At 47.0% G+C, this 27,305-nt stretch overlaps 13 protein-coding genes across 13 annotated transcripts; 7 read left to right on the forward strand and 6 right to left on the reverse strand.

The window, feature by feature from the left end:
• Positions 1 to 177: 177 nt before the first annotated feature.
• Positions 178 to 2,324, reverse strand: HD556DRAFT_1325542 (uncharacterized protein). The gene is made up of 14 exons (XM_041301517.1): positions 2,218 to 2,324; positions 2,140 to 2,149; positions 1,973 to 2,079; positions 1,825 to 1,921; positions 1,736 to 1,764; positions 1,649 to 1,679; positions 1,554 to 1,586; positions 1,424 to 1,500; positions 1,313 to 1,367; positions 1,166 to 1,264; positions 1,006 to 1,119; positions 906 to 946; positions 824 to 849; positions 178 to 774 (listed from the first exon to the last, which is right to left on the reverse strand). The coding sequence occupies exons 1-14, from the start codon at positions 2,281 to 2,283 to the stop codon at positions 438 to 440; spliced, it is 1,122 nt and encodes a 373-aa protein (XP_041166314.1). The 5' UTR covers positions 2,284 to 2,324; the 3' UTR covers positions 178 to 437.
• A 1,746-nt stretch (positions 2,325 to 4,070) lies between these two features.
• Positions 4,071 to 6,255, forward strand: HD556DRAFT_1325559 (uncharacterized protein). The gene is made up of 2 exons (XM_041301518.1): positions 4,071 to 4,518; positions 4,678 to 6,255. Exons 1-2 carry the CDS (start codon positions 4,193 to 4,195, stop codon positions 5,864 to 5,866), a joined length of 1,515 nt encoding a protein of 504 aa, XP_041166315.1. The 5' UTR covers positions 4,071 to 4,192; the 3' UTR covers positions 5,867 to 6,255.
• On the reverse strand, positions 5,961 to 6,862 carry HD556DRAFT_471989 (uncharacterized protein). The gene is made up of 3 exons (XM_041310707.1): positions 6,495 to 6,862; positions 6,309 to 6,422; positions 5,961 to 6,254 (listed from the first exon to the last, which is right to left on the reverse strand). Exons 1-3 carry the CDS (start codon positions 6,578 to 6,580, stop codon positions 6,056 to 6,058), a joined length of 399 nt encoding a protein of 132 aa, XP_041166316.1. The 5' UTR covers positions 6,581 to 6,862; the 3' UTR covers positions 5,961 to 6,055.
• Positions 6,694 to 8,880, forward strand: HD556DRAFT_1225627 (uncharacterized protein; the record flags this gene model as incomplete). The annotated part of the gene is made up of 12 exons (XM_041297027.1): positions 6,694 to 6,857; positions 6,916 to 6,946; positions 6,997 to 7,056; positions 7,105 to 7,362; positions 7,418 to 7,444; positions 7,502 to 7,551; positions 7,607 to 7,740; positions 7,791 to 7,920; positions 7,973 to 8,174; positions 8,226 to 8,398; positions 8,456 to 8,592; positions 8,642 to 8,880. 12 exons carry the CDS (start codon positions 6,694 to 6,696, stop codon positions 8,878 to 8,880), a joined length of 1,605 nt encoding a protein of 534 aa, XP_041166317.1.
• HD556DRAFT_472205 (pyridoxal phosphate-dependent transferase) lies at positions 8,794 to 10,977 on the reverse strand. Its single transcript, XM_041310708.1, has 7 exons — positions 10,637 to 10,977; positions 10,232 to 10,582; positions 10,026 to 10,176; positions 9,875 to 9,972; positions 9,679 to 9,823; positions 9,107 to 9,626; positions 8,794 to 9,061 (listed from the first exon to the last, which is right to left on the reverse strand). The coding sequence occupies exons 1-7, from the start codon at positions 10,800 to 10,802 to the stop codon at positions 8,960 to 8,962; spliced, it is 1,533 nt and encodes a 510-aa protein (XP_041166318.1). The 5' UTR covers positions 10,803 to 10,977; the 3' UTR covers positions 8,794 to 8,959.
• On the forward strand, positions 10,435 to 11,556 carry HD556DRAFT_1325575 (uncharacterized protein). The gene is made up of 2 exons (XM_041301519.1): positions 10,435 to 10,582; positions 10,637 to 11,556. Exon 2 carries the CDS (start codon positions 10,896 to 10,898, stop codon positions 11,178 to 11,180), a length of 285 nt encoding a protein of 94 aa, XP_041166319.1. The 5' UTR covers positions 10,435 to 10,582; positions 10,637 to 10,895; the 3' UTR covers positions 11,181 to 11,556.
• Positions 11,557 to 11,876: 320 nt separating this feature from the next.
• On the forward strand, positions 11,877 to 13,225 carry HD556DRAFT_472282 (uncharacterized protein). The gene is made up of 3 exons (XM_041310709.1): positions 11,877 to 12,541; positions 12,599 to 12,750; positions 12,804 to 13,225. Exons 1-3 carry the CDS (start codon positions 12,265 to 12,267, stop codon positions 13,017 to 13,019), a joined length of 645 nt encoding a protein of 214 aa, XP_041166320.1. The 5' UTR covers positions 11,877 to 12,264; the 3' UTR covers positions 13,020 to 13,225.
• Positions 13,226 to 13,574: 349 nt separating this feature from the next.
• On the reverse strand, positions 13,575 to 14,818 carry HD556DRAFT_1325580 (uncharacterized protein). The gene is made up of 2 exons (XM_041301520.1): positions 14,369 to 14,818; positions 13,575 to 14,318 (listed from the first exon to the last, which is right to left on the reverse strand). The coding sequence occupies exons 1-2, from the start codon at positions 14,708 to 14,710 to the stop codon at positions 13,758 to 13,760; spliced, it is 903 nt and encodes a 300-aa protein (XP_041166321.1). The 5' UTR covers positions 14,711 to 14,818; the 3' UTR covers positions 13,575 to 13,757.
• An 879-nt stretch (positions 14,819 to 15,697) lies between these two features.
• HD556DRAFT_472421 (uncharacterized protein) lies at positions 15,698 to 17,633 on the forward strand. The gene is made up of 14 exons (XM_041310710.1): positions 15,698 to 15,863; positions 15,914 to 15,923; positions 15,977 to 15,996; positions 16,053 to 16,085; positions 16,144 to 16,240; positions 16,297 to 16,331; positions 16,383 to 16,413; positions 16,469 to 16,501; positions 16,554 to 16,630; positions 16,678 to 16,732; positions 16,795 to 16,890; positions 16,941 to 17,057; positions 17,112 to 17,233; positions 17,283 to 17,633. Exons 1-13 carry the CDS (start codon positions 15,795 to 15,797, stop codon positions 17,219 to 17,221), a joined length of 783 nt encoding a protein of 260 aa, XP_041166322.1. The 5' UTR covers positions 15,698 to 15,794; the 3' UTR covers positions 17,222 to 17,233; positions 17,283 to 17,633.
• A 1,112-nt stretch (positions 17,634 to 18,745) lies between these two features.
• Positions 18,746 to 20,791, forward strand: HD556DRAFT_472441 (uncharacterized protein). Its single transcript, XM_041310711.1, has 15 exons — positions 18,746 to 18,762; positions 18,887 to 19,046; positions 19,092 to 19,101; positions 19,175 to 19,194; positions 19,251 to 19,283; positions 19,337 to 19,433; positions 19,485 to 19,513; positions 19,566 to 19,596; positions 19,652 to 19,684; positions 19,738 to 19,817; positions 19,873 to 19,930; positions 19,981 to 20,076; positions 20,132 to 20,248; positions 20,315 to 20,355; positions 20,412 to 20,791. The coding sequence occupies exons 2-15, from the start codon at positions 18,987 to 18,989 to the stop codon at positions 20,574 to 20,576; spliced, it is 870 nt and encodes a 289-aa protein (XP_041166323.1). The 5' UTR covers positions 18,746 to 18,762; positions 18,887 to 18,986; the 3' UTR covers positions 20,577 to 20,791.
• HD556DRAFT_1325640 (Ctf8-domain-containing protein) lies at positions 20,680 to 21,664 on the reverse strand. Its single transcript, XM_041301521.1, has 2 exons — positions 21,421 to 21,664; positions 20,680 to 21,366 (listed from the first exon to the last, which is right to left on the reverse strand). Exons 1-2 carry the CDS (start codon positions 21,604 to 21,606, stop codon positions 21,100 to 21,102), a joined length of 453 nt encoding a protein of 150 aa, XP_041166324.1. The 5' UTR covers positions 21,607 to 21,664; the 3' UTR covers positions 20,680 to 21,099.
• Positions 21,665 to 23,450: 1,786 nt separating this feature from the next.
• HD556DRAFT_1436892 (uncharacterized protein) lies at positions 23,451 to 24,361 on the forward strand (the record flags this gene model as incomplete). Its single annotated transcript, XM_041305618.1, has 5 exons — positions 23,451 to 23,523; positions 23,580 to 23,714; positions 23,766 to 24,003; positions 24,053 to 24,104; positions 24,158 to 24,361. The coding sequence occupies 5 exons, from the start codon at positions 23,451 to 23,453 to the stop codon at positions 24,359 to 24,361; spliced, it is 702 nt and encodes a 233-aa protein (XP_041166325.1).
• Positions 24,362 to 25,654: 1,293 nt separating this feature from the next.
• HD556DRAFT_1436893 (alpha/beta-hydrolase) lies at positions 25,655 to 27,213 on the reverse strand (the record flags this gene model as incomplete). The annotated part of the gene is made up of 7 exons (XM_041305619.1): positions 25,655 to 25,693; positions 25,751 to 25,925; positions 25,973 to 26,085; positions 26,137 to 26,243; positions 26,296 to 26,362; positions 26,408 to 26,707; positions 26,764 to 27,213. 7 exons carry the CDS (start codon positions 27,211 to 27,213, stop codon positions 25,655 to 25,657), a joined length of 1,251 nt encoding a protein of 416 aa, XP_041166326.1.
• Between the last annotated feature and the right edge of the window lie 92 nt (positions 27,214 to 27,305).

Below are 27,305 nucleotides of genomic sequence, written 5' to 3' on the forward strand. Positions count from 1 at the left end.
CCTGGGTTCTCCCCGGACTGGAAATCTGATGGCGTTCGGGACCCTTTTTTGCGATTTCACCTCAAATGTTAGGAATGGCATTTCCATCACATCAGCCCTTGATGAACTCTCCGAAGCGTATGGTGCGTCAGCGGAGCATGTATAGACACCGCAATCATACCAACAAGAACCTTATCAGGTCAGGAAATTCTCCCCCTAAGATTCTCATACGCGCAGCCGTTTCCGCGGTCGAAACTTTGATTGCATCTCACCGTCTCCACAGATCCGAGCTCACCGAGATAAATCCACCCTAAAGATGACCACAATGAAATGGTTATGTAGATCAAATCATCTGACATCAATTGAGTCTACGTCCGATGGCTTGCTATGGAGTTTTAACTAAAACAGCAAATCTGATGCTGCTCGAGGGTGATCGATGACTATCGCCGTGCTCGCTCCTATGTGTCAGCGAGGGAGTCTTGTGGCGAATCGTATGTCCATTCGCATAAAAGGGTGTTGTCATCGGAATGGTCGCTGTCGAGAGTGTGATCCCGATCTTTACTTCCCAAAAGGTTCGTCCAGATACTTAATTGTTGCTTGTCAAGTTGGATGAACCATGAAATTGCAGCATTACTTACATAACTAACCGCGCTTTGCACAGTCCGGGACCGTAATGGTGAAGGAGCACTGAATGTGGTCAGGGAAAATTCATCTGGATGGGCATAGTCTGCATTGTATTTCCATAGTGCTCGGTGCATCCTTGTGACCAGCGCGGCATGGACGGTAATTTGTATGCTTCTTAGGCGGTCAGCGTGGTAAATTGTCGACAAAATCTGACACCGACCTGGACACCAAATCAGAGTAAGATGGCTGTACGCCGATCAAATCAGTAATATTCAAGTCAACTTTAAAAATCAGGTACTGACAGGAAATATTGCAATCGCAACTATGAGCACGCCGGAAGATCCTACGAATTAAACGCGGTATTACACTTTGTGCCTGAGGGAAAAGAATGACAAAACTTACCAACTCCGCACAAAAAGTAGAATATATTATGCTGCACAAGGACCCTAAGCACGTTGGCACTCCGTTCACGTCGGTATCTAGCAATGGCTTGATACAATGTCAAACACAATATTTCTGGAATCGGTTAGATGGTATTCGAAAAATATCGCATGGCTCTCACCTAACTCGGCGATGATCATAAGGACATACACATAAAGTACAGCAGAGGTTTCACCCGTCTTGGAACAGCCCGGTACCCCGGTGGCGACCCAATTGGTGACTAAAGAGTCAATCAGATGGTTTACGGAATATCAGGAGGGGCGCTTACTGATTGTCGAGGAATTGTATTTCACAAGAATGCCAACTATGGGCGTCAGGAGAAACTAACGTGATTAAGCAATGCGAAAAGCACGGAGACAAGGGACATGCCAAATCTTACAGTAACACTGCCGATGAACGTCCATAGCACCAGTTTTGAACGGTCCCAAATGACATATGTGCGTACAAAAAATATGCCTTGATACACATGATCAGTCTTGTCTGTGGCACATGGTGCAGATAAGGCATACTCTCTGCTGAGACAATTATCGCGATACCGAGATCTGCGGAACATGACTCAGGTCGGATGACTGGCGTCGACAGCCAAACTGGCTCAGTGACTTACACGAATTCATGGAATACAACGTTTGACACATCTACACAAGGGTCGTTAAAAGGGCGCCGAGTCCGGTGAGAGTCGACGGGGACTTACGCTGAGCGATGGGTATTTATCTAGTGTCCCTTGATAATATTGATAAATGGGGCATGTCAAGACAGAGAAGGCAGCTCAAACGGACTCACGGCTTGAGATTGCAGTTAGATAAAGGAAAGGTACATATCGACACACGAGATAGAGATATTTGACGATTCTCCAGGTCGATCCCGTAACAAATGACAGCTGACAATGGTGTTATCGCTGGTAGAATTGCTTTCATAGTGGAGCTCGCACCTCTTCATCCAATGTAGTGACGTAGTCATAAGCCTCAATTGACCGAAATTTTAGTTGGAGAAGGAGTGATATGGCCGCATTACCTACCCATAGGGTACATAAAGCCACTGCCAAGACGGTTTTGGGTCAGTATGCAGTGTGACATGGCATAGCATGATAGGACGTACCGTAAGCATACTGCGACGTTGAATAGCCTCATCAGAACGATTCAATATCTTACGAGATCGCCAATGGGTAAAACCCACCTTTATTTTGACGAGGACATCGGGGTTTGCCACGTTTACACTGAATTGCGCTGTGGAAGTATGCATGAAGCGCTGAGGGAAAGAGAGGGTGAAGCGCCCAAAGCAGTTTTCCTACCGGGAAATTTCCGATCCTCGCGCTTCGAAAATGCTTTTCGCCTAAGTCATCGCGAAGACAACGGTCCGAGTTCTCCATTTGCCTAATTGAGGGATGCGCCACAGCAAGTGCTCGTATCACCACAAGAGCTTCACTCATTCGTTCATTCCTTCGCACTCGAATTTCTCATGACTGCACGGATATGAAGTGCCTACAAGCAAACATGGAAAAGTGAGGACCTTGAACGGAGGTTGGATATTCAAATGGCGCTGACTTCTGAATCTCTTGTACAACCGTTGGTGTTGTTCGTATCAGCTATTGCCGGTATAACTATCGAGTACATCGTCAAACGGAGCCGCGATTCCAACTACGGTCGTGGTACCACAGGCAATCAATCTGTGCGATCTAGTCCAGTCCAATTCTTTTGAATATTAGACTACCGGGATAAAGTGACCTATCTGCGTGAATGTAGTTCCCCGATCAATCTATATCTTGTTCGAAACCACGAGCGCCAGGAGGCACCAGGCAACAGGACATCCGTCACCTGAACTCCACAGGGCTGCTCGAAATCTGCGAATCATGCACCATCGAAGTTAGTGCTCTTCATGTTATCATACTTACTTGCGGAGGATATCAAAACTCTTTCCTGTTTCCGGCGCCACAACTTGATATCGACAATTGATCGTCCAAGTACTTCTGTACAACGAGTTCACAACGCCTGAGTGTAACTGAGCAACAAGTCAATGAAGCAGGGCAGGACGCAAAACGCCGAAGTGGCCTGTCAAAGTCATTAATTTTCATTTCGCCAGTCACTATGCCATCGCACCTTCAAACTTATTCTACATTCAAAAGGAGTTAAAACATTGCGGTGGAGACACTGAGAAGTCGTTAGGGGAAAAATGGTCTGCCTAGTAAGTCTGCCTAATAGTTAGCAGACGGAGAATACAGAGAATACTACGGGGAATTCCAGTTCCACGGTGCTCCACGCCGTCAGTTGACGATTAAGCGACCTTAGCGAAGAAGTAATAACCGGCCATTGCTGAACGTCGGACACATGGATCCATAGCCACTGCGAAGCCTCGTGCACTACCTCGTTCAACGGTGAACTTTGAAGAATGCCCAAACATGGTTAGCGAAGCACTGATCATTGGATGATGATCAATGATGGAAGCTACGAGTTTCGACTCCTTTGATCCATTGAGCTTTTTCGTTAAAGTTCTCAGCGGCCTTGCAGCGGTCCATAAAACGATATGACTGCTTCTCGCCGAATGGTGTGACCTGACCTGCTTTTGTACATATAAAGGATTTAGATATAAATTAGATGTCATTCAAAATTTATGTCAAAACTTCATTCATTGCATTGAAACATTTTGGAGGAGAAATACATACGACGCGGAGTAGTAGTCGGTCATAGGCACTACCGCCCTAACGGCGCTCTGTTATAGTTTTTTTTAAAGAGAAGCCTTACGAGCGCTTACACTGACGTTTGACGAGCTCTTTCTCGACCTCCCAAGCCATCAAAAAATTTTATCGCCATTCATACCCGCGTAGAAGTCTTTTTTGTTGCGGAACCGTGTAAGAAAATATTAACAACTGCAGGGAAACATGCTTCAAAGTTTCAAATATTTGTCTATTAGCCTAGGTGTGCCCTCACTAATAGCTAGGTACCAATGCCGAATATGTTTATCCACCCCTTGTGGTTTAGTCCTGTGACGTTCCGTTAGACCTCGGTTACTGTAAGTCGAACAAGGTCCGTCACGCTTGCTCCTCCCCATACCGTGTGTGTTAACTTATTCCCGTTTCACTTAAAAGGGCAGACACCCAACTTGTCCTCCCCTTCCTTACTCCCGGTTCTAGTTCATCGCTGGCCAGACAATAATTATGCCATCTATTATCGGCTTTGATGCTTTTCGCCTTCGCTGGTGGTCAAAGTCTTCTGCCAAACCACTTCCACCTCCTAGCGAGGACGACAGCGACCGCTCATGTTCACCTGAAAAGGTCGAGCGTCGTACGAGTTTCCACATCAGCACTCCAAAGAACATCCGCCAACCCCCGCACCGACCCCGGGATGTTCAAAAGGCACTACCCGGAATACCTACAACGAGCACAAGCAAAGTTTTTCACGATGAAGTGGTGAACGAAAAGTCTAGTGATCATTTCCTCGAGCAACCAGTGGAGGCAACCGAGAAGCTCGTCGGTCTCCTAAGGTAAGTTTCGGTCATTTCTTACCATGGCACTTGTGCGGAGGTTGTTGCAGCAATATATGTTCTTGGAACTCCAACTTCTCTTCTCTCTTATTCGCTTTTCATCTCGGATTCTGTTCCGAGGGTTTTCATCTACCAATTCGTTGACATTTCTACTTACAGGTCAAATACCAATATCCATAAATCATTACCGCCAACAACGAAACCATCACCTACCATGAAGCCGTCGTTGATTCGTCGCGTAACATCTAGGTTACACATCACAGTTCCGGCAACTCCCTCATCTTCACAGCTTGAACCGTCACCCCCGCGTCCAGCACGTGCCCCAGCTGGTGTGGGGCACTCGGGCTCTTCCCGACCTCCTCGATCACCACGCGTCACTCCTGTTCATTCTCCCACACTTCCTAACTCCTTTGTCTCTCGTGAGAATCGTCAGGCTGCCCTGCGCGAGCGTGGTTTGCTTCCTCCAATGAAAGATCTTAGCCAACAAGAGCGTGAGGCCGATGAGCGCTTAGCTCCCGTCCCCGCCCCTGACAAAGCCCAGAGTGGCTTCAGTGCGGCATCAAAGATTAAGGAAGAATGGATGTCCGCAAATCGTTCGTCTGAAACACGTGCTTCGGATTCTGTCTACCCAAGACAGCTGCCCAGCTTTAGTGCGCTGGCATCAGGGGTGTCATATTCGGCATCTTCTTCACTACCCCAATCCTCAGCATGTGATTCCGATTGCGCTCGCGCGGACCTTAGTGCCGAGATGCCATTCAAAGCAAGATCCTCAATTTCCAGTAGCGTCCCACCACTATCCCCATCTTCACACCTAGAAGTACTCGAAGAGGAGCCTGCAGAGCATGCGCTTCCAACACCGCCGCCGCCACCGCACCATGTTCAGCCGCCCATAATTATGTCCACCCCAGTGGAGAATTCTTTTCCCCAAGATCACGCCATTCTTGTCGAAAGCCCTATTTCTGGTACGTTCTCTAGCTATCAAGCAGCTCTAGGATCACCATCTCGGCCGGACACATCCCCTCCCGTTATACCGGACAAAGAAAACTCGTGTTCTCCACTCTCGGCCCCTCCATCCCGGCGGCGTACATCAGAGTCAAATGTTCGCAGACGCTCATCGGTCTCGACACATCTGTCCAGATTCGGTACTAACTCGCTCACCAATTTGCGGCGCTCGGTGACTGGGAGTTTAAGGTCCAGTGCGGATCTATCCAGTACTTCCAGTCAACATTCCTCTCCACGGGTATCTATCAGGCCGACGATGCATAACCGTGGAAGCATACTATCTGAGACCAAGGGTATCCAAGACGCAGAGAGTCGCCGACTGAGTGAACTTGCATTCTTGGATTGATCACGCGGATCTTCGGATTCAAGGGTTGATGCTCCCTGCCTCGTGACTACTGTTAAACAAATTAGCTGTTCTCGCGCATCGTTACAATTTGAAAGACGCCCTCCATTCTTTTACGGGTCACGCATAATCCTTCGCACTTCCTTTTCGGACACTCACACACGTCGCCGTCCACATTCATTCTCAAGGCTTTTAAAGGCATACATAGCGCCTATTCATCCACCCAATATGAAAACCTCGTTGCATACTTTTTGCATGTACTTTTACACCCGTTATCGATCGAATCACTTTTGCGATCTGATATCCCCGCTCACTACATTCGTCGGTCACGTTAATTCCTTGGGTTAGTAATAAGCACAACCCGTTCTCTCCTTTGATACAGATTAATTCACTGTATACTAGTAATCGATTACGTTTCAGCATACCTAATAGATGAGACACCTACCAGTCCAATTTGAGATATCTTGACCATATATTACAGTCTGAACGAGCGCTAGAACATCGTGCATCATGGTTAGTCGACGCATAACTTGTATCGCGAGTACGCCACTTGCCCGCACTAGAGTGTAATATATGCCGGCCACGCCTAGATGAGTCGACCTCGCCGACACGTAACAATTAACAAACGCACATCGATGGTCTGGCCTCGTGTAGACCAATTGCCCCCGCCTCAAAGTCTGCACAAACCCCAGTTAACGTCAGCTTCCACCACCACATTCCCAAAGGTCTCTCTTCGCCTTAGCGTCTTCGGAACAATCATCTCATCCACATCAACGGCAGCAACGCCACACATCAACTAGTGCTCGAAGCTTCCTTCCTGATTTTCGAACATGCCCGAACCAACAGCCGCACAGCTCAAGGACGAAGGCAACGAGTTATTCAAGAAGCAAGACTACATCGGGGCGATCATCAAATACACAGAAGCCATCGCTTTGGATGATAAGAATGCTGTTCTATATGCAAACCGCGCCGCTTGCAACCATGCCCTGAACAAGTGAGTTTTATTATTATGTTATGTATTTTAAGCTGTGTTGATTTCGATCTTTAAATAGATGTCTAGATGCTGTGGACGATGCGCATATGGTACCCTTCCTACAGTCGTGGATGCTGCATGATGTTAATGCGTGTGTTAGGCTACAGAGATCGATCCGGGCTATGCAAAAGCGTGGTCGCGATTGGCGGCATCCAGAGACGTATGTTCTTTTGGTCCCGATTGGGCTGGGCTTACTTGCTGTGCATAGGCGCTTGCGGATTGGAGGGAAAGCGCTCATGCTTGGCAAAAGGCGCTGGATGCGCTGCCAAAAACTAATCTCAGCCCTGTAGAACGACAACAAAAAGAACAGTATACTGCTAATCTGAAAGCAGCGAATGCGCGTTTAAATGGGCCGCCTATCGTCCCTCTCTCGATGAATGAGAAATCGGGCAAGTTCCCTTGGCAGATCGCGACGGATATGCTTCCTGAGCTCCAGAGAGCGGGTCCTGCGAAAATGTCTAGCAGCGTGAGCTTGAGTCGTAGTTTTGCATGCTTTCACTGAGTGTTGTCGGTGGGTGCAGGCTTGGGTCGTCGCACTTGCGTATGAGGTGATATTTGCGGTTTTTCGATAAATGGTGGTATGCTGACAATGAAGTCTTTACTAGGAATTCAGCAAAGGGGTAGAAGCGATGAAGGGAATGAAAATAATACCTCAGTCTGAAAAACCAGGCACTTTTGTGCACCGCGGAAACCTAGAGGCGAGTTCAGAGTCGTTTTATGCCCATGCTATTTTTTGATGCTTACACGGCGCAGGGGCTGACGGACTTGAGCAATGGTTTTATGCGTGACGATCGCGTCTTCCATATCAATCAACCTAATTGGATTGAAATGTACAATCAACAAGGTGATCTTATGTTAGCATCGTCTTTTGAAAATATACTAACCAAAGTACAGTCTATTTCGAAGTTACGGCTCGCAAGGGTTGGGATTCTGAAGGACTCGAGACCGTCAAGGAACTGGCGCAGAAACGGTTGAAGGAGAATGGCTGGGATGATGTACGCCCCGCATTGGCCGTGACCGTTCGGTGCGCAAGGACGGGTTCTATCTTCAAAAACTTTGCTGATCATTCGCTTTAGCGCATGGATAATGAGAGCTGCATTCGAAGGCGGTTTAAGAGACCAACCTCAGGCTGGTGTCCAGTATTACAGACGAGCTCTCGACTTGGTCGAATGGGGCAGGACTATCTGGAAGGATGTTCCCAAGTCCAGCAGGGGAGCGATTTTCGAGCATTCGTTCTTGATAGGCATCCGGAGTATGTACCTCAAGATGTTCATGAACGTGGGTCGCGCATCGCTATATTTCTCGGACGTGGATTAAATTGCATGGCAGGCTTATACCGACGACCCTGGCTTGGACTCCAAGTTCCCTCTTGAACAGTTAAAGGAAGAAGCTGAGTACCTTCTCAAAGAGAGCGAGATAGCTGTACAGACACGTGGTGATGAGCCGGTTGACCCCGGCTTCATATCATCTTTCATCGTTTACCCTAACGGACTTGCTCATGCGTATGCTTTCCCTCTCCGTGCTTCCGGTCCCCTGCTAACCATCGCCTTGCTTCGCAGGATGCTCGGATTCTATCACGTGCAAATGGCCAAATACACTTCTAATCTTGTGGAAAAAATGTTTAGCTATGTGAAAGGTGCAGGGGAGTACAAGCACGCATCCAGCAAATACCCCGAGGATGACGAGTTGCGTGCATGTGGGTGTTCCAGCGCAGACTGTGCACGCTTTTAATAACCATTTTCCAGGGTACCTAAATTGCACGATGGATTGCATGCGAAATGCCGGCGTCCCGATTGAAAACTTCCTCAGGATAGCGACCGGCTTACGGGATTCGGTACCCAAGATGCAGAAAATATGGGCGGTCTCTGAGCTGGCGATGGGTGGCAGAGACCAGAAGATACAAGCGAATCTGGATAGGGCGGATGAACTCATGAGGCGTGTCGCGGACAAGACTTTGACGCTTGAAGATCCTGTGCCTTTGTGATCGCGATTTATTCTTTCATCACGAACGCATGTACTTTTAATGTTGCGTGTACTTGTAATCACTGCGGATGCTCTTCCTGCTATTCTTGAAAGAATTCTCGTAAACCCTTGCCAAGGCGTATCATACCCTTTTCGATGATGTCCTCCGTACTAGCGAACGTTGCGCGTAGAAACCTGGTGCGCTGTCGCAGAGTCAGACAAAGTACTGCTGAATCCATGACACTCACATCGCCCAACGGCACATGCCCATCGCTTTCCACCCACAGAGCATTTTCTGGAATAGTGAACATGGAAGCCGGCACAAAGGCGACGCCTTGAACATTCATCAACGTCTCAAAAAGCTCCTTCAGGAGGCATTCCGTATTAGTCCGCGCAACAACAGGCGAGCCACCAGAACACCGTTCGTGAACGAACCGAGGATGTTTCTCGAAAAATACTTCTATCCACACGAACATCCCTGCTTCAGGGCGCTTTACGCTGGCATAACCGGTGGGTTCTACTTCGCGCTGGAAAACGTCTAGGAGGAAATCAAGGCGGTTCTGGTATTCCAGGCGTAAGCTTCTCAGCCACCGACAGAAGCCCTCGATTTTCCAGCCGTGTTCGCTAAGCATCTCGGTGACGAACATCTGTCCGAAGGCGTGCGGCGGCTGGGTCGATGAATCGGTATATTCTCCCAACTTTAGGTGGAAAAGCTTGTTGCTTGTGATCCAACCCAATCGCATTCCAGGGGCAAGCACTTTGCTGAACCTGTAGACAATGATCAAAAAGGTGACTAAGCTCGGTTACTAGGCGTACTGACGTGTCGAGACGAATCACACGGCCGTCGACATCCATTGACAGGAACGTAGGTATCAAAGTGCTTGTAAAATTCTTGATAAATTCATCAGGATCTGCTGACGCGCAGTTCGTTTGAGGGACATCGTATCGCAGGAAATAGTATGGATCTACGAGAAGAATGTTAGACGAAATGCGATGACACTGCCGAGTCGACTTGCCGTCTTCTATGATAATTAAATCCCATGTTTGTGCGATGGCATAGATCTTCTTGCGACGATCCACGCTCAATGTTGATCCAGTTGGATTCTGGCCAACCCTGATTATGATACATTATGTGGTGTGCATTCAGACTGAAGTTTAGAAGCTTACGGAACGAGATAGAGAATGCGAGGTCGTCGTCCTAATTTCGCCTCATCCCATCTGATGAGAACTTTTTCTAGCTCCTCAGGAATGATACCACCGGAATCCATCTTGATACCAACCCATTTGACGCCGTATGGGAGAGGACAGTTTGTTATACCTACGGGACAACGAGATTAGTTCAGAACAATATGAAATAGCCTACTCTCACTGACCGGGATAAGAAAACTCGTCGGTCAAGAAATAATCTCCCTTCTGGCCGAAGAGACGAAAGACCTTTGTGAGACCATCAGAGTTCCCGAATGTCAGCATGACATGATGATTCGGTGGAGCGAATATCAAGTTTGAGAAATTGGTGAGTGCATCTTTGCACTGTACCAGACCAGCAGCGCGGGAATACCGGAAGGCTTTACTAATGGGTAGTGCGCACTCTTGATCTCTATAGGAATGGAAGATCTGCGTTCGGCCAGAGTTGTTCCATGAGGTGACTGGATCAGATGGGTCCTGTACAGATGGTACTTCGTACATGATTTGCTGGAAAGGATAGAACGAGTGATGAGGATCGCCTGGAAGGCATCTGTTTGACTACATTTCACCACTGTGCATGACAGTGAGATTACCGTTTGCCATAGGGATTAGATCAGTGACTGGGCACTCGCTGATCACTCGCATGATATCTTTTAGTGGGTTGGCAACTCGAATCCTAGCCTCATCTGAGAGGTGATGTGAAAGGTCGATGACGCCGTTGTCACTGGTAACATTGTTGTTGATCTGTGGTGTATGCATCGAACGGAATTGAGACAAGGGAGAGAGAAGGATATTAATTCCGGAGCCGATGGGCAAACGGGATGTAAGGGACCGAGGCCGAAGTAAAGATAGATGGTAGTAGTCAGACTGCTAGCCACGTCTTCTTTGCTGAATTCGTCTATGCTTGCATTGCTTCAAGTCAAGGCCAAATATAGGTGCCGCCCAGTTGAAACTGCTTGTTACCATCAAACTCGAAAGCACCGCGGCCCCGAGTACGATGAGACGGTTCTGCTGTCGAAGAGTGAAATTCTAATGCCGCTGTGCAGTGTTTCAGCGTACCGCGGTATGCACGCAGACGGTCCGGTAGCGAATACTGCGAGGATTGTCTGCAGTATTTGCTGGTGGAGCTTGAGCTGAGCGGAGATAAGGGTTTGAAATTGATGGCAATTTGCAATCCCCTACAATCCACGCAGTCACTACCCCCATGTCACGCTTCTAGCAAACACGTACACCAGGTCTTGAGGCTCGTCTATGAGCTGCTAGGACAGTGGACTGGCAGAAATCTCGATGAGGCGGGTAGCTGGGCCGGTTTCGAGGTTCGAGCAAGCTAGTAGTCGAGGGTAGTTACCTGCACGTGGTTCTTCTGCACCTGTTCCGCGGCACAGTATACCGCAAACCTAGTTCTAGATTGGGCGAGTCTAGCACTTTACTTGTCCCTGCGAAGTCATGTGCCACCGTGACGCCTACTGCGGATCGCGTACAGGGTCGCAGTTTACAGGGATAATTGAGAAGCAAATTCCAAATTTAGAAGGTTCTAAATGAATCATAATGAGCTGATTTGAAACCCCCTTACACAGTTAGAATGACGAACGCGTAGGAGGCAAAGATAAGATAAGCAATACGTACACAAACGTTGCTTGGAGCATGAGTGCACAGGAGTGAAATCTCCCCACACATGTATCTGTCACTTGTGTGAACCATTGGTTGAACTGCAATGTGTGTTACAAGTATGGAAAGACTTTGCGCCGTTCCCAATTCTGCAATTTAGCTCTGGAACATTGGTTCAAGCTATCATTCAATTTCCATTGCACAAAGCGCAATTACAATTTCTGTGAAACACTACAAACTCAATGATTCAACCCGAGCTCACGCTGTCGGTATGAGTCCTGACAAGTACATGTCTTACAGCTCCATTAAGTTTTCGATCATACCCCCGCATTATCTACTTACCCCACAATTATTCACCTCATTGCCGTGATTCATTACCATCTCCCTGCACTCGCACTCGCATTCACATTCAAGAAAGGAGTTCAACTACAACGCAGCGAAGAGGAGAAATGATCGGTTCGATCGATTTGAACACACAAAATCGTAAGGCGATGACCACGTGGGATGACACACTCGGGGTTTGCCATCGCCAATTATAAAGGTCGTCTGACTGATCTGAGAAATCTAAACTCTTGCTCTCCTTTCTTCTACTCACTATACCAGCAAAATCAACATGAACCGAGACAATAATGAAAAGGACGATTCCGTGAAACACTCTCAACCAATTCCGATGGCTACTCATCACTGGAGGCACCGCTCCATGTCTGTTTCCTCGGAATCATCAACTTTACCTGGTTCTCCTCCGACTCCATTGAGTCTAAACTCTCCACATGTTCCGGTTGCCTCCCCATCCAGTTCTCCCATCCTTTCGTTTCTCTCCCAATCTCCAACCTCAAAATCCCCATCTTCGGTTCCTTACCGCGGCTTTGGTGGTCAACCTTCATTTGATGGTCGGTTCCTTGGTCGTTTGCCCTCTTCCCCTCACTAACTCATCCCCGTCCACACAGAAGACGCCCTCGACGAACTTCCAGCATCTGTTCATTCCCGTTGGGCTGGTGCAACTGGGCGGTTTGCGCCCACTCCACCTGCCCCTGAAGCCCAGACCGACCGTGGAGCTGGGTTGTTAAGGCGTCTATCTCTCGGAAGCGCACTCGCAAAGGTATATTTCTAAAAAGTATATGTCGTGCGCCGTTAATTCTCTTCATTCTTCAGCCTCCAAACATGGATAATACGAGCTCTCAAAGTCCCACGATCCCTACTGCTCCACCTAACTCCGCAGTCTCCCCTGCCACAACAACTTTACCCTCATTTCCGGTTCGCAAGGCAAGGCGCTCGGCAACGGTGAGCATTGACACTGGTCGCCGGCATCGCGCCCCTTCTCCCATGGGCGAGAGGATCCTCAAGGGTCATTTCGACGGCTTCAATTAACAGGCATTATGCCCACAATCTCTTCGTCTTATCATATACCCCTTGGGCTCTCGCGCGAACACTTTTCTCAAACTGTACCAACAATAATGGCCTTATCGGAGTTTCAACAAGTTCTCGGTTATGTCAACAACTAGCTCAACCCTAATGCGCTCTTATATCTATCGGTTGGCTCATATCACTCTGTTCAAACTCACTCCCAACTTGTATCGCCACTGTCACTTGCCGCATTTGCATTGCATTAAGGCGTCCCATTTGGTGAGCACCGCAGTTCCAGGTAGCGAGCGCAGTAGTTGATTCACTCCGTCAGATCACCATATACACCAACACTTTTGCGTCTCGCCTCTCTCTGTTCTTTACTCCACCACTTGTAATTCATATCGCCTCTATATTTGCTTAGTGCAGCTTCGTTTTCTACTGTACATGTACTACCACAACGATCAAAAATTCATACGCCCACACTGGGCTATATTTGAGGACTGGTTCTCTAGCGTGAGTGTTTTCGCTCCGCGGTAGCTTGGCATCATGAGGATTAACGCTGCACTGCTTTGGAAAATTGTAAATTTCATTGAAGAAACGTACGTGGAATTTTCTAGCCAAGAGGCTCTCACGAAATGCGCTTCAAGTAAAAATAACTCGAGTTATGAAATAAAAGTGTTTTATTTTCACTACATTAAGAACACAAGGTATCGCAAAAGCGTCCATACTGCAAACCCACGAAAGACGACGTGGCAATAAAGCTTACTGAGCAAAAGGCATCTCCGGCCAGCTTTGTAAGACAGAAGACCACTCGGGAGATAGAGCTTGATATAGATCTTTGAAGAAATCGTCTATATCCTGCGCCGGCTCCTCCCCAGAAAAATATATCGGGTCAGGTGTGGGCGTGTCCAAAGGCGACGATTCGCGAGATGAGTCATCACTCCCCAATGAAAGGCAGGAGGAAGAAGGGGACGGGATCCATTCAACATCGCAGTCCGAGTCATACCGAGGGCTCCAACCAGTGGGTGTTTGCATAGAAAGCTCGCTCCTACTAGAAGACGCATTCGAAATCGTACTAGCCTGCGCTGCAGACATAGCATCCTCGATAGACCAAATGGTCATCGGATTCGGGAGCATAACGCTCGGATAAGTCGCCCTAGGCGCCACGATATATGGGGCAGATGTACTTGGTCGAGGGCGGTATTCAGAACCAACATCGTAAGGTTTCCGGCTTCGCCGTTCCTTGGTGGTTTTGATAGGAGTCCACTGGCACACCTTGCCTCTTTTCTTACAGCTCGTACACACCGGCTGTTCCCCCGAACACTTGTCCCAAAACGTCAGCCAAAAGTGGAATGAATGACAAGAGCACTCACTTTTGTTTTTCTGCGCCTGCAGTGATCGCACGCATGAGCTACCCGAGGATGGGAGACTTTTGTGCGAATGGCAGCGGTGAAATCGTTTTGGACGTCTGACTCCGCAATGGGAGGAGAGTCGACGTGCATCCAATATTCACCAGGCGCAGATGAGGATTGGAGTCCCAGAATTTTAAGCCAGTCATCTTCTGGTATTAAATCCAGCGCAGCAAGGTCGGCGGCTTTTTGATCATATAGGGGTTGCTCCATAGGGGCTAATGATATCTGCTCAGCAGAGTAGGAGGATAATCCAGGGAAGCCAGCTCCACTGTTTAAGGTGTGAAAGATGGGGAAGGTAGACATGATTAAAGAGGATAATTAATTTGAGCAGAGTGATGAGGTATAAGATGAAGAAGAAGGGAAGGGACGTTGGCAAATGTAATGTTTTCGCTTAGCTTACTTAATCACATATTATTGCTGATTACGTCATGGCTGTTTTACAGCCAGCCAATCGTAAATCCTTAACTGCTAGTTAACCCAATTTGCTGAAGCGCTTAGCGCTCTACCGCGACGATACATTTGCCGAGTTATCCATTGCGCACTTTGTGAGGTTTATACGAAGCTTGTCATTGGATGCCATTCCCAAAGTTCTTGTCAGGTACTATGTGGCTGTATCACTGTCACAAGCAGGCGTTGCAGTTATATCTTTGGTTCATGACTTTAAGCTGACGCCCATGTTCAGCACAGGACTGCATGGCTGCGGGTCGGGATACCTTAACGTCTCCTTTTTTCCATGACAGACACAGGCGAACTTCGAACCGGTTGCCCGGTAAAGGTTTCTGTTAGGCCAAGATGATCACCTTCAGCCACTTTCACGACGTTCGTAGTATGACCATCAAGCGCAGAGAATGTGGAGCCGATGTACGAGCAACTCCCAGTGGATTTCCACCATATGGGACCTGGTCGACTACGATCATTGGTTTCATCCAATGCGCATCAATAAAATGGATGGTCGGCGGACTGCAGATATATCCACCGTAGCGCCGTACGCTGCTCCGGACTGGTCTTAGCCGGAGGAATGGCCCTTTCGGATAGATGCTCGGTACCTCACAGAAGCAGGTTTTCCGTTGTGAAAACCAGGGCACGGAATCTATCAAGGTATTTGCCAATTGAACGTCGAATTTTGATAGGCTAATGATATAGTGGAACGTGGACAGGTCCAACGTTCCCCACATGACGTGCCGTTTATGCATTGCATAGGCGCTCTTGAGACACTGGTATGCACCGGAAGCGCACCGACTTGCTTGAGTTATATTCAGTTGCTTCAGCGCGAGTAATATTGCATCCCTTAATTCTTAACTCTCCTATATTCAGTTACTTCAGCGCGAGTAATATTGCATTCCTTAATTCTTAACTCTCCTATCTACGACTACTAGTGATAATTGTGATGAGCTCACTCTCAGACTACTCCACACTCGAATTAACTGAGTTGGGAATTATGTTATTACGCCTGAATGTAAGTACTTCCAGTACGAGTTAGTGATGGTGGCTCATCAACTTGGTCAGTACGCTAATGGTAACCGTCTCTATGCACACTTAATATGGACCGCAACTGATCGTCCAAATTAGTGGCCATAGCATGTGTCTTGGTGAATACTAGCGCTCTATTTTTTGTTGGGTATTGAAATAACTTTCTTTGATATAGGTGTACAACTACTTGATCACGATCTCGAGCGAGGTACGTTACTAGGAGTTCGTATGTCAATCGCCTGTCTGAACATTCGTTTTAACCCCAGGTCACTTATCTATTCCATGGACGATGGTGCATGATTAAATTCCTATACTTGATCTGTCGTTATCTCCCGTTTGTCTTCATGACTTTGGGGATGATCAGTACGTCGAATATGCAATTTCTTCGCTGTCTAATTGGTAAACTTTGAGTTTCCTAGTGTGGGTACAACCCGCTTCATCACAGACCGTATCTGTGAGTTCAGCATACTTCTTGCTACCTCCGAGGCTGATTTTCTGGGGTCAGCTGTGCCAGATATTTTATACTTTGAACACTTGTCAGTATTTGTGGCAGATCGTTCATTTGAGATATTAACACCTACGCGCTCCTAGACATTGGTGGTGTGATATTGGTATGCGCGGAATGTATGCTTTGAACACGCACCATGTTTGCAATCTCATTCACGCTCTTTTCCAGGTATATTCGTCGCACGTACATGTGTACTTTGGGGAAACAAACGATCGATTGTTCTGTTTTTTACGATCAGTACAGCAGTATGTGGCTAAATCTCGTGCTTTTGTATTCAACTCAATTCTTTTAGCTCTATATCATATTGGGTATTGTGATCATGAAGATGCATACGTCGTCAACGATAAGTAAGTGCCCCATCCACCTGCTCCCGTTGACGTTCAACCGATCATTGATTATATACATCTAGTGATGATAGTACCGATGCCCTCTGTAAGCTGTCTTGATTCCGGGGAGAATGACGTCATCGTCGCGGCATATAGTCTACTTATTCTTGCAGAATTGCGTGAGCTTTCATCCTGTCAATCTCGAAAAGTATATTTTGACGCCGTACAGAAATCGTGTTATTTTCCCTATACAAAGCCACAAAAAGCTTAAAAAAGTGGGGTGGCGAGAATCGATTGCTCGAGATCCTCATCGAGCACAACATATTCTACTTTGCTTGTGGATTGTGTGAGGAATGGTCATGTTTAGAACATGAAGATTGGTTACTGAAAAATCTTTTAGGTTCTTCTGTTCTTGTCATCTTAACGACGGCCCTAATGCAGGTCAGAGCTTCCTCTTTACTGGAAATCGAAATCTGTGTTGACATGACATCCCAAGGCATCGTATGGTAACTGGATGGCTAGGTACGTTTCGTTCATCAGCTTTAGTTAACCAAGCTCAAGCATTCTCTAGTGCTCAAGTCGTGTTCCACGCGCTTCTAGTAACAAAGATGAATCTCAAACTATGGGAATCAGACCGACATTCAGACCTCCCATGATGTTTGCTGTAGATTATTCAGTGCGATGGACAAATAATTCGATATCATTAACATATCCCTGCGTGTCTGTTCATCGTCACGACGTCACTTTGGCCCTGGCATGTCATTCTATGACTGGCATGGTACGTAGCATGTCGAGCCTCTACTACACGATACGGCATAGGGAAAGATAGGCAATCGAACGATTCCGACTGGCCGATTACACTGTAAATGGGTCGAGACTCATAGACTGGCTCTGACGTTCCCTTCTAAACAGAATGTCTAAGGAATCAAGTTACAGAATGGAAGGCCTACACACTGCTTGCATGCAAGTATGTAGTCGCGGTGTTGCCCCCAGTACTTCGTATCGAGCGATATACCCCTGAGACACCAAGTAAAAGGATGGGACAGCGCCAAGAGTCTCGTCGGTGTGTTTTATGTAAAGCGACTCAGGTGTTTGCTAGTATGCCATCATTTAAACCCAGGATATCCAGTATGAGCCGACAGGGTCCCATATTTTTGAGTGATGTGTGAGACCTGTTACAATATTCCGAAAAAGATTGACTCTATATCTTTCGTTATTGACGTTATTTGGTAAAGGTTGGACCCCGCAACTTGGCCATGCATGTCGGAGCCGGACTCTTGTCACATGTCTTCGTTGTCCTACTTGTCGAGTTCGCAGTCTTTGCGCATGTCATTTGTTTTGCAACCCTAGTGGTGCCTGTGAACATCGCCATCTCTTTGCATCAAGACACCAATCCCGCTCCTTCTCAGTGGGACCTGCTGCAACCTAGCTATGTCGTCACTGTCGGTTGCTTTCTGACGCATCAAGACCGGGCAGCACGTCCGCGCCAGATCCCCATCGCGCTCGCAGTCGACATCGCCTCTTCTCTTCTCATCAATCCTCCTTGTCAGTTACCACTATTTGACACGTCCTTCACGTTCTTTCTTCAGTAATTTCACTGCATCCTAAATCTCTTCTTCTCCTAGCTTGCAGCTCTACCTCGTGCATACATGTTATTGTCCTTGGAAGTCATAATTTTTTTTTCTTGCACCCTCATCTCGTAACAAATCAAAGACACGAGAATTTAACTTCGTTCAAATATGTAAAGGACAAAACACTGTCGAGGAGGGAGATAGGGACGCGAAGATGAACCTAAAAAGTGATGTGTGGGGAAACCCATCTTTTTTTTTTGATTTATCCTGAAAGGCTCAAGCGAAAACAAGGGACGCGCTCGACCGTAAGCATCGATGCGGTGACTCCAATCGATGTCACTGTGGCCGTCGGTGCTGATGACTTCGTAGGGTGTAGGAAGCGAAAGCGCGTGGAGGGGTTGAGGACAGAATTCAGAGCAGCTAGCTCCGTGATGGACGTTTAAGGGAGTGACCCAAACGTGGCAGAGCAGCGTAGAATAGGTACGTGCGAGGGCGGTGAAACTTCAACTAAAAAATGACCAAGAAATATGCTTACCGAACGGTGGTTGAGGTCTTTGCCACTGATGCTAATTCAGCGATACTATGCACTCTAATTTTCTTTAAGCTTAAAGACCGTGGCGGTACCCGAGGTTCATACATAAGTGCCAGAGTCATGAGAAGACTCGGAATTCCCACTTCCGCACTGTAAACAGCTGTGCACGGCAATGAACTCCCTTGACGACTCAGACGTGCTTCAGCTCGGACGGGTGCTTTGGAGCCTCAATGTAAGTAATTCTTTGTTCAGTTCCAGCTGCTTATAATGTCTCAAGTATGCCAATGGTCTGCACCCTAGTTCAAGTTATGTGGCCTGCGACTGATATAATCTCGTCTACGACATCCATCCTTAATCTAGTGGCTGTAACTTCGTTCTGGGTAAACTCACATGAATCACTCCCACTTACAGATATTAGTGATCTTTGTCACTGCAGGCATATGACTACTTCCTCACCTTGGCCGACGAGGTACTTTTGTTCTACCTGTCCGAATCAATACTGAGAGACATAATCGATTACAGGTTGCATTTTTGACTCAGTCACGATGGAAATGGGCGAAGCTGCTTTACATTGGCTGCCGATACCTTACCTGCGGTTACTTGTCATCGGTGATGCTTGGCAAGCACAGCCCTCGATGACATTGATTATCTTTGCTTATGATACTTGCAGTGGCATTGCAACCCAGGATGTCGATTGAGGTGAGTATTTTAAAGATCCTCAAGTCACACCTCAACTCAGGTATTACGACAGACGTGTCACAGGTTGTACTATATAAACACATGTGCGATCTTATATTTCGTTCAAGTGAAGTCGTCTCTGATAGGGATTTTTCATAGATACAGGATGTGTGATCATGGCGTGTGCCGAGGGTTTGTTCTTTCATATCCTCACATCTGCAGATTCATTGACAAAGACCTGCAAGGTATCTTCTTGACTCGCGCTTGTGCAATTTGGGAACTTAGGAGGCGCGTAATAGCTATGCTCGTGATCAGCCTCGGATTAGTCAGTCGCAAGCTTTACTGGGTTCACTCCATGTCGATTGAATTGCAACTGTCAGCTATACCTTGTTGCTATCCACGTGGTGCTCTCAATCAGCCGATCTGCTGCACCTGAGAGTGTGTTTTTTGGAATTTCAAAAGTGACTTGCGCTAAAATGTTCTTGCAGTTACTAAGTCTCCCATCCCTGTCACGAGCTGCTTTGAGACTGGTGATGGCAGCACCATCATAATCATCTACGTGATACTGGCTGGGATGGAGATACGTGAGTACAGCTTCACAACCTCATTCATTTCCTATAGTAATTGAGGATCCCCCAGAAATATGGATATTCATGCTATACAAGGCCATAGCAAGCTACTGGCGAGAGGGAACCCACAATCGCCTGCTGGGACAACTGGTTCTTCACAATACGATTTTCATGACCTGCGGACTGAGTGAGTTGCCTTCACAATGACAGATTTTCAAGTACATGTGCAAATTTTCTGAATCATGATATAAAGTCTCCTCACTCGCAGTCATATTAACGACAGCACTTTTCAAGGTCAGTGGTACGAAAGATGAATAGAGCCATGTGTATTGACAAGTAAAACTTCACAGGAATATTATGGTTTCATGATTGTGAAGTTTGTACGCATCTGGCAAGTCACTATTCATGCCTTTCTTGTCACAAGGATGTCTCGTGGACTCTGGAAAGTAGACCAGCAGCGTGCCTCATTAGAATCCTTACATACATTTTCACCTGAAGCATTAACTCAGGTGTGAAATTCTGTCTTTCACCCCTTTCTCTTCATCCTTTTCGAGGAATGAACTGGTATGTCTATCACCCGTCACGACATATTATAGGCATGTCCAGTGAAACAGCGCTCCTTAAGAGGTTGATAGACCTGAATTGCATATTGGCTGTGCCTGACCTATAAGTATCTAAGAGTATGAACGTCATTCGAACAGGATGCACTAGGATAGTTTCCTGAAGCTGAACCTGTGACGGCACAATGCTTGATAGCAAGACATATTCTTGGTTTATTATCCCATCGTATATGTCACCCTGACGTTGCCACCGGAGATACCCCCGAGGGTCAAGTCAAACATCATGTATAGAAAAGAGGTCATGACCTCATTCGCAGGTTTGTTCGCTCTGTTGGCGATAGACTGGTCGTGGAAGCTGCTCTGGCCCGGGTAGCTTCGCTGAGTGATGATTCCTGTACATCGATTGGAGCATGCCAACCACGCTCCATCGCGGTCACACGACGAAAGTCGTATCAGGAATTGTACATCTTCATCCAATTCAAACCCTGCCTCCCTGAGTACTACCGTCCAACTTCAGGATCGGCATGGGTCGTTTGGAGAATACAATCTTTTTTTTCACCACAGCGACAATGCCCCAGCTAACGCCAGGGTTCCGAGTGTCTTCCACCGATATAGAGCTATCTCCGTCGCTAGGATAGCCATGTCTCTTGGAGCTTTCCTTGCGGTGCATCACGCCCAACGGCTTAGGTAAGGTTACGATCTTGCCCTCAAGTAGATGATGCCCGATTGTCAGCGTGGGTTTGTTCTTGCGGGTCTGTTAGATACTGCCAGATCAGTGACTATAGATAACTTCACTCACAGCGTCATTGAGGTTCAATTTGCCAATGAACTGCCCGTCTCTAGTAGTGTCTTCATCGCACTCGATATCGAGCGTGCCTTGTAGTTCGATGAGAATAAGTCCATCGTGACCGAGCTTGGCGACGCATGACGGAAGTTTAGGATTAAAGCCGTTGGACAACGAAACAGATACATCAATCACTGGCATGGTTGAACGTTGATATACAATGCGAGTGAACAACTGACAATGCCAGTCAACGCGTCCAGGACCCCAGAAACTGGGTGGCTGAGTATTTTCGCCACGGACCCGGTAGCTGTGTCATCATGAACGGTTCTCACGAGTTCTTTCTTGGGTACACGCAAACATCTCCAGCTCGATTCCAGTGATTCGCTGGGCAGACTCGACGGCGAGACGAGCTCACTCTATCGAGATTAGAAGGAAGATGGACCGATGATTGTTCTTTCGTGTCATCATACTCGGGAATTGTGACCACGCGCCGGCGTATCATGATCACTCCGGTTATTGCGCCTCGAAAATATCACCTACTAATATGATACTTGACAGGCTATAGTATCGTGTCACTACAGCTGATAACAGTGGCCCACTATTGAAGAAACTCATAGGCCAATATTAATGGCCGTCGTGTTCATTATGACGCTCCAAAGCGAACTTCAATAAATTGTGATACAACACCAAGTGCGCGATAGTACTACCAATGACTCTCACGTCGATCGAGAGATGAGCTGCCCAGCATGCACGCTGCGCTTCACGCCACCTGCCAGTGAGTTCTTTAATTTATTGTTTTTATACGAGAAGAAAATCATTGAACCGCAGTGCCCATTGATCATCATCCTGTAATAGAGTCTTGTCGAGAATCATGATTGATGGACTTCATATTATGTCCAGACTTGGTCCAGACCTGTGTCAGATCAATGCCAGTGGTTACAAGATTTCACTCGTAAAAGTCTATTAATACAAGCGCAGCAAGATTATCTCGAGAATGAATATTATCAGGTGTGGGTGACACTCAGGCTGTGCATAGTATCCACAACCCCAGATCTTTGATTCCATCAAGGACTTCTACTTGACGTCGGAATACAGCCTTTCCATCAGCCAGCAACGATACCCAGTCCTGTCATACTGAATTTGGCGATACAAGCGCTGGACAGTGGAGATGGTATATCTAACGTGAACGCCATAGTTATATGACCGCGAAGTTCCCAGCTCACTGATACACATTCCTCAAATATGACCATAGTTTCCAATGATTCTAGCTGGTGGCCGACAATCTATTTCATTCGTATTCTCAGTTATTTTTTAAGTTCGCGCTTATCTCGTCGTCGGTGGTGTCACGATCCAAATTGAACTATGTTTCGCAGTTTCTACCTTTACTGCGGTGGTATACGATTATGGTGAGCGATATGGTGAGGATTCAAGAAATCGCTGAAATCCTTATATTTCCAGTCCTGACGCTTGGAAAAGAGGTGAGTGGATATCATTACTGGAGCAAACATCTTGTAGCCTAAGAGTAATGTTATAGATCGAATTGATTTGGGTGAGCAGAATCCCATATCCAAAGAACAGCAGATAATTCAGAACAGAGGCAACGCTGGTCCTTGATGACTATCTTATACCTTAGTGTACGTGGCTCATGTTATGAGCGCAGTTGAAAAGTTGTGCTGACTCGAAAAATACCCTAGATACGTTATGTTGGACTACTGAATGCTGTGTACGTGTGCAAGGCTGACAAAGTGGTGCTGTGTTAATAACCCATTTTTCGCAATCAGGATATTTATCCTGAGTATGTCTCATATACACTGTTGCTTTCTTCAAGTTCTGACCGTCGGCGCATACAGGCACACGGTCAATCTCGGTCTCAGATGTGGTGAGTATTCTGTATCCATGCCTCGTATTCCCATCTGATTAACTGCAATCCTGTGTAGGCGTGAGTGAGATCCTCTATGAACATGTTGGTTGACCTTGGCTCAACATAATGACCACAACAGATGTGATTTTTTTTTGCGATGTTTGATCATATGAGGGGATTAGTAATGGGTGTTTCAGGCAATATCATGTTGTCCGCAAGAAGCTGGATAACTGTGATCGTAGCTGCCATGCTGGGCGGTGAGTCCGCGACTGCGATCCTCAGTGATATTGACTTGATTGAAACACTATGCTAGCCATCATGATTGCTCGTTTATATGCCATGTATCATGGATCTAAAAAGATGCTTACCTTTCTCGTCGTAATCTTTCTAGCTGTGAATATTTCCTGCGTAGTGATAGCGGCGATGATATTGAAGCATGTTGTCGGAGGTGAGATTTACTTATTGGACTGGAAGATGGGGCTCATTGGACAAATCCCAGAGGAGGCGATACTTTCTGGCACCCATATATGCAGTTATGACTTCGAGGGAAATTACCAACTTCTCTCAGTAATGACTTGGGCTATCACAGCTGCATGGGAGGTCCTTGCACTGTGTCTTGCACTCTGGATTACTGCAAAACGATTCCGTGACTTGCGACGACTTAGAACATCGATTGGATCAACCATCGGAGACTGTCTCACAATGTTGATCAAATCCCACTTGCTTTACTTTGCAGGGTGAGCCCATAATCAATGCGCCTATCTTCTGCTGCTGAGCACGTGCTAGCTTTCTTACTGTTGCTTGCCTCGAGCTTGGCCGTAACTCTTCACAAATCCCAGTTCGCCAATCTGTCACTGACATTGCATGTGACCCTGCTCATCATTTCTGTAGGACTCGACTACCACGGAAACTCAGATATATGAAGGCTTTCTTCAAATTTTCTTGAACGTGCAGATGTTTGTACTGGGACCACGAATCATTATTAGCGTCCGAGAATATAACGCTAAGCTCGTGAACGAATCCGACACAAACACGCACATGACTTCGATTGCCTTCCAGGAACGTACATACGTGCCAACTAGCAGTACCGTGTAGACCAGCATAGGATTACGTATCACTTCAGCTCGATGCACGTATGTAGTAGGAAATAGCTAGTACTTTGTGTCACATAAATTGCAGTCATATATATATGTGCAGGTGGCTGTGGCTATTAGTATGAAGATGAGAGAGTTCGAAAGCGAGTGGCAAAATCATGCAGTACTATGCGCAGATCTTGAGTCTTCTTCGTAGCCTGAGATTGAAGGATTCCCCTACTGATGACCTGCGCTCCTGGACCTAGCGTCACAAATTCTGCCGAATAATGAGATAATGATCACACTGGACTCTGCTGCATTGGCCCAAAGTTCTGGTCTCTGGAGATGATGGGGTCCAAGTTGGAGTTAGTATGTGAGTGGGATCTGTGACTTCAATATTGAACCAAGAGGAGTTACTCACACATTGGCATGGGAAGTGAGATCAGGTTGGCTGAGGGTAACTCCGTGAAGGACAATGAGCGTGTGTGCAAGCGAAGGTGCGCGTTGTGCAAGCGTGAGAATGATGTGCGGAACAGGGTTGCGCAGTGGGTATTGGGTTGAACAGCGAACAAAAGTTCACGCTGAAAGGAAGATTAAGTCTGCATGGGGAAGAGCTAGAATAAACAACTGTCTTTGGGCCTTCTATTGTCTGATTAGGAAAGTCGGGCCTGCTTGTGCACAATTGGTCAAATAAATAACAGTGCGTTTCAAATCAGCACAAAGAGAACATGCCGCTCTGACACCCCCTTCAAGTTCCGGGGATACATACTATAGGGACAGCAGATCAGCGAACGAGGGAGATCAAGCAAGGGAGATTATATATAAGAACAGATGGTCATTCAGGGCAGGGTGAACGCTGGTCCTTCAGGCCGCTCTATACCTCGATGCAGTGCATAACTTTCAGGCTAGATGCGTGGGACTAGGTGTGGCCGCGTAGTAATAGTGGAGGCGGTTAACTCAGACTGAGCACCGTCATACGTTGCATGCCAGCATATCCCTGATGCACTTGTTCACCTTACTCGTATGTCACTGCAGCACCGAAGGCAAAATTAGATTTCACGAGGTGACAATCAGCCAGCAAGAGATTAGAAAAGTCAGAAGGAATGGTAAAGGTTGATATGCAGCAAACGGGTGAATCACCTATTCCTGGAACAATTCACCTCTAAGCATATTCCAAGTGCGCCGCTTTCCTCCAAAGTGCTTTCTGCTTATAGATTACAGTACCCAACCAAAGTTTGTCAAGCTTTGTGATAAGTGCTGGTATGCGTGATAAAGTAGGGTATGAGTATGTTCTGGCTCACGACTGCCGCAGTATCTACGGGGGGAAATCGCCAAACTCCCAGCTATAACATTCCTGCAAGTTCCACAATGTCAGCCGAGTGCCATAGGGAATGCATTTATGACTACTGACCACACAATCTTCTTCAGCTGCAGCGAGTGGAACCTCCCGACCGACATTTTCGCTGGGTTGCCAGGTCTTCTCCAGTATTTCTTCTATAACACTGACGATCCCATGTTTGCGTATGTCTACAGACCAAGAAAGGTTTGACACAGTGTCGTAGACAATGGATTTGCCTAGATGACACCTAGGCCATATTAGATACGCGGGTAACACAAATGCCAGAAGACGTACTTAGTTTCCATTGCGAACCCGCCTAAGGCGCAAGAAGATAAGATTCCATTACAGGTTCCCATCGCAATGGGATCTGCAGTATGATATATGTGCGTGACATGATGAGTTGATGGCTAAGATTGATCAATTACCACTAGGATGATAGGCTCATTATAATTACACACCGGCGATGGCAAATGCAGCCGCCTAGCAGCTAGTCGCTCTCCTGGTGACTCAAAGGCAATAGCAGGGACACCAAACGTGACTCCAAGAAGGGAAGCCACCGCACCACCTTCTCTCCCAGGTGAGTGAACACATCGCCAACTACAACAAAAGATACCCACCTAGCGAGTGCCCTATGATCCAGATATCCGACGCCGGGTACATATATGTTAGATTATTATACAAGTTCTGATTTAAATGAGTAGAGGAATCACACATCAATGATAGGCCTACCGTTCCAAGGGGGTAAAATAGACTATCTTCCACTAGAGCCTGCTCTAGGCAATCCTGGTGGCATTTCCATCCTCCACGATAGCACCCACATACGGTCGTCCAACTCCAGTCAATTCTAGCACAACAACAACTGAACAGTAGGTTATCGTTCAATTTATCCTTCTTGGCAGTCGGACCTGCGCTTCCCCACACAGCCGCAGAAGTGCCTTTGATGGATAGAATGATAGTAGAGTTGTCGGACGTCGCAAACACATGACCTCGGAACCCATCAGCATCTGGTTCCCATCCAAATGGATAAGGCTTTGAAAAGCTCTTCAGCGATAACGTGCATGCAGAATTTAAGGAAAGCTACGAACATTGGACCAGTTCTCGTCAAGTTCGTACCACTGGCTATCGTCAGGGGTTACATAGGCATTATTTGTCATTTTTGCGAGTTCTAACAGTGTTTCCCGTTTCTCGACATTCGGTCCCAATATTTCGGTTTCGTACCAGGGCAAAATCGCGCTTTGTGCGTGCCGCATGGAACGAATCCTCGCATCGTTGTAGGCGCTAAAACTTGATGGACGATATGAGGTCATATACTGTGTGTCTATCGAATAGGATGATTCATTGCCGTAGACAAGGTTCACAGTCGATGGCACGTCGGAGAACACCACACGTGCATCGGGTGAGACAGCATGTTGGTGCCGCAACTCAAATTGATGGGATTTCTCAAAACGAGAACTTTGCGGCCGCTGGCAGCGGCCACGGTCAAGGAAAATATCAAGGAGGAGGACGAGGAGGGCCGTCAAAGTTGTTGGGAGCATCGGACATCACAGCGAGCCATAAACGTTGCAGAAAAGCATGTGTTGCTGACTCATCAAGAGATTCCCGGGGCCTTTTATTTAAGCTTTATTCA

Source organism: Suillus plorans (assembly GCF_016647745.1).
Source record: "Suillus plorans strain S12 chromosome Unknown HD556scaffold_3, whole genome shotgun sequence".
Taxonomy (NCBI): domain Eukaryota; kingdom Fungi; phylum Basidiomycota; class Agaricomycetes; order Boletales; family Suillaceae; genus Suillus; species Suillus plorans.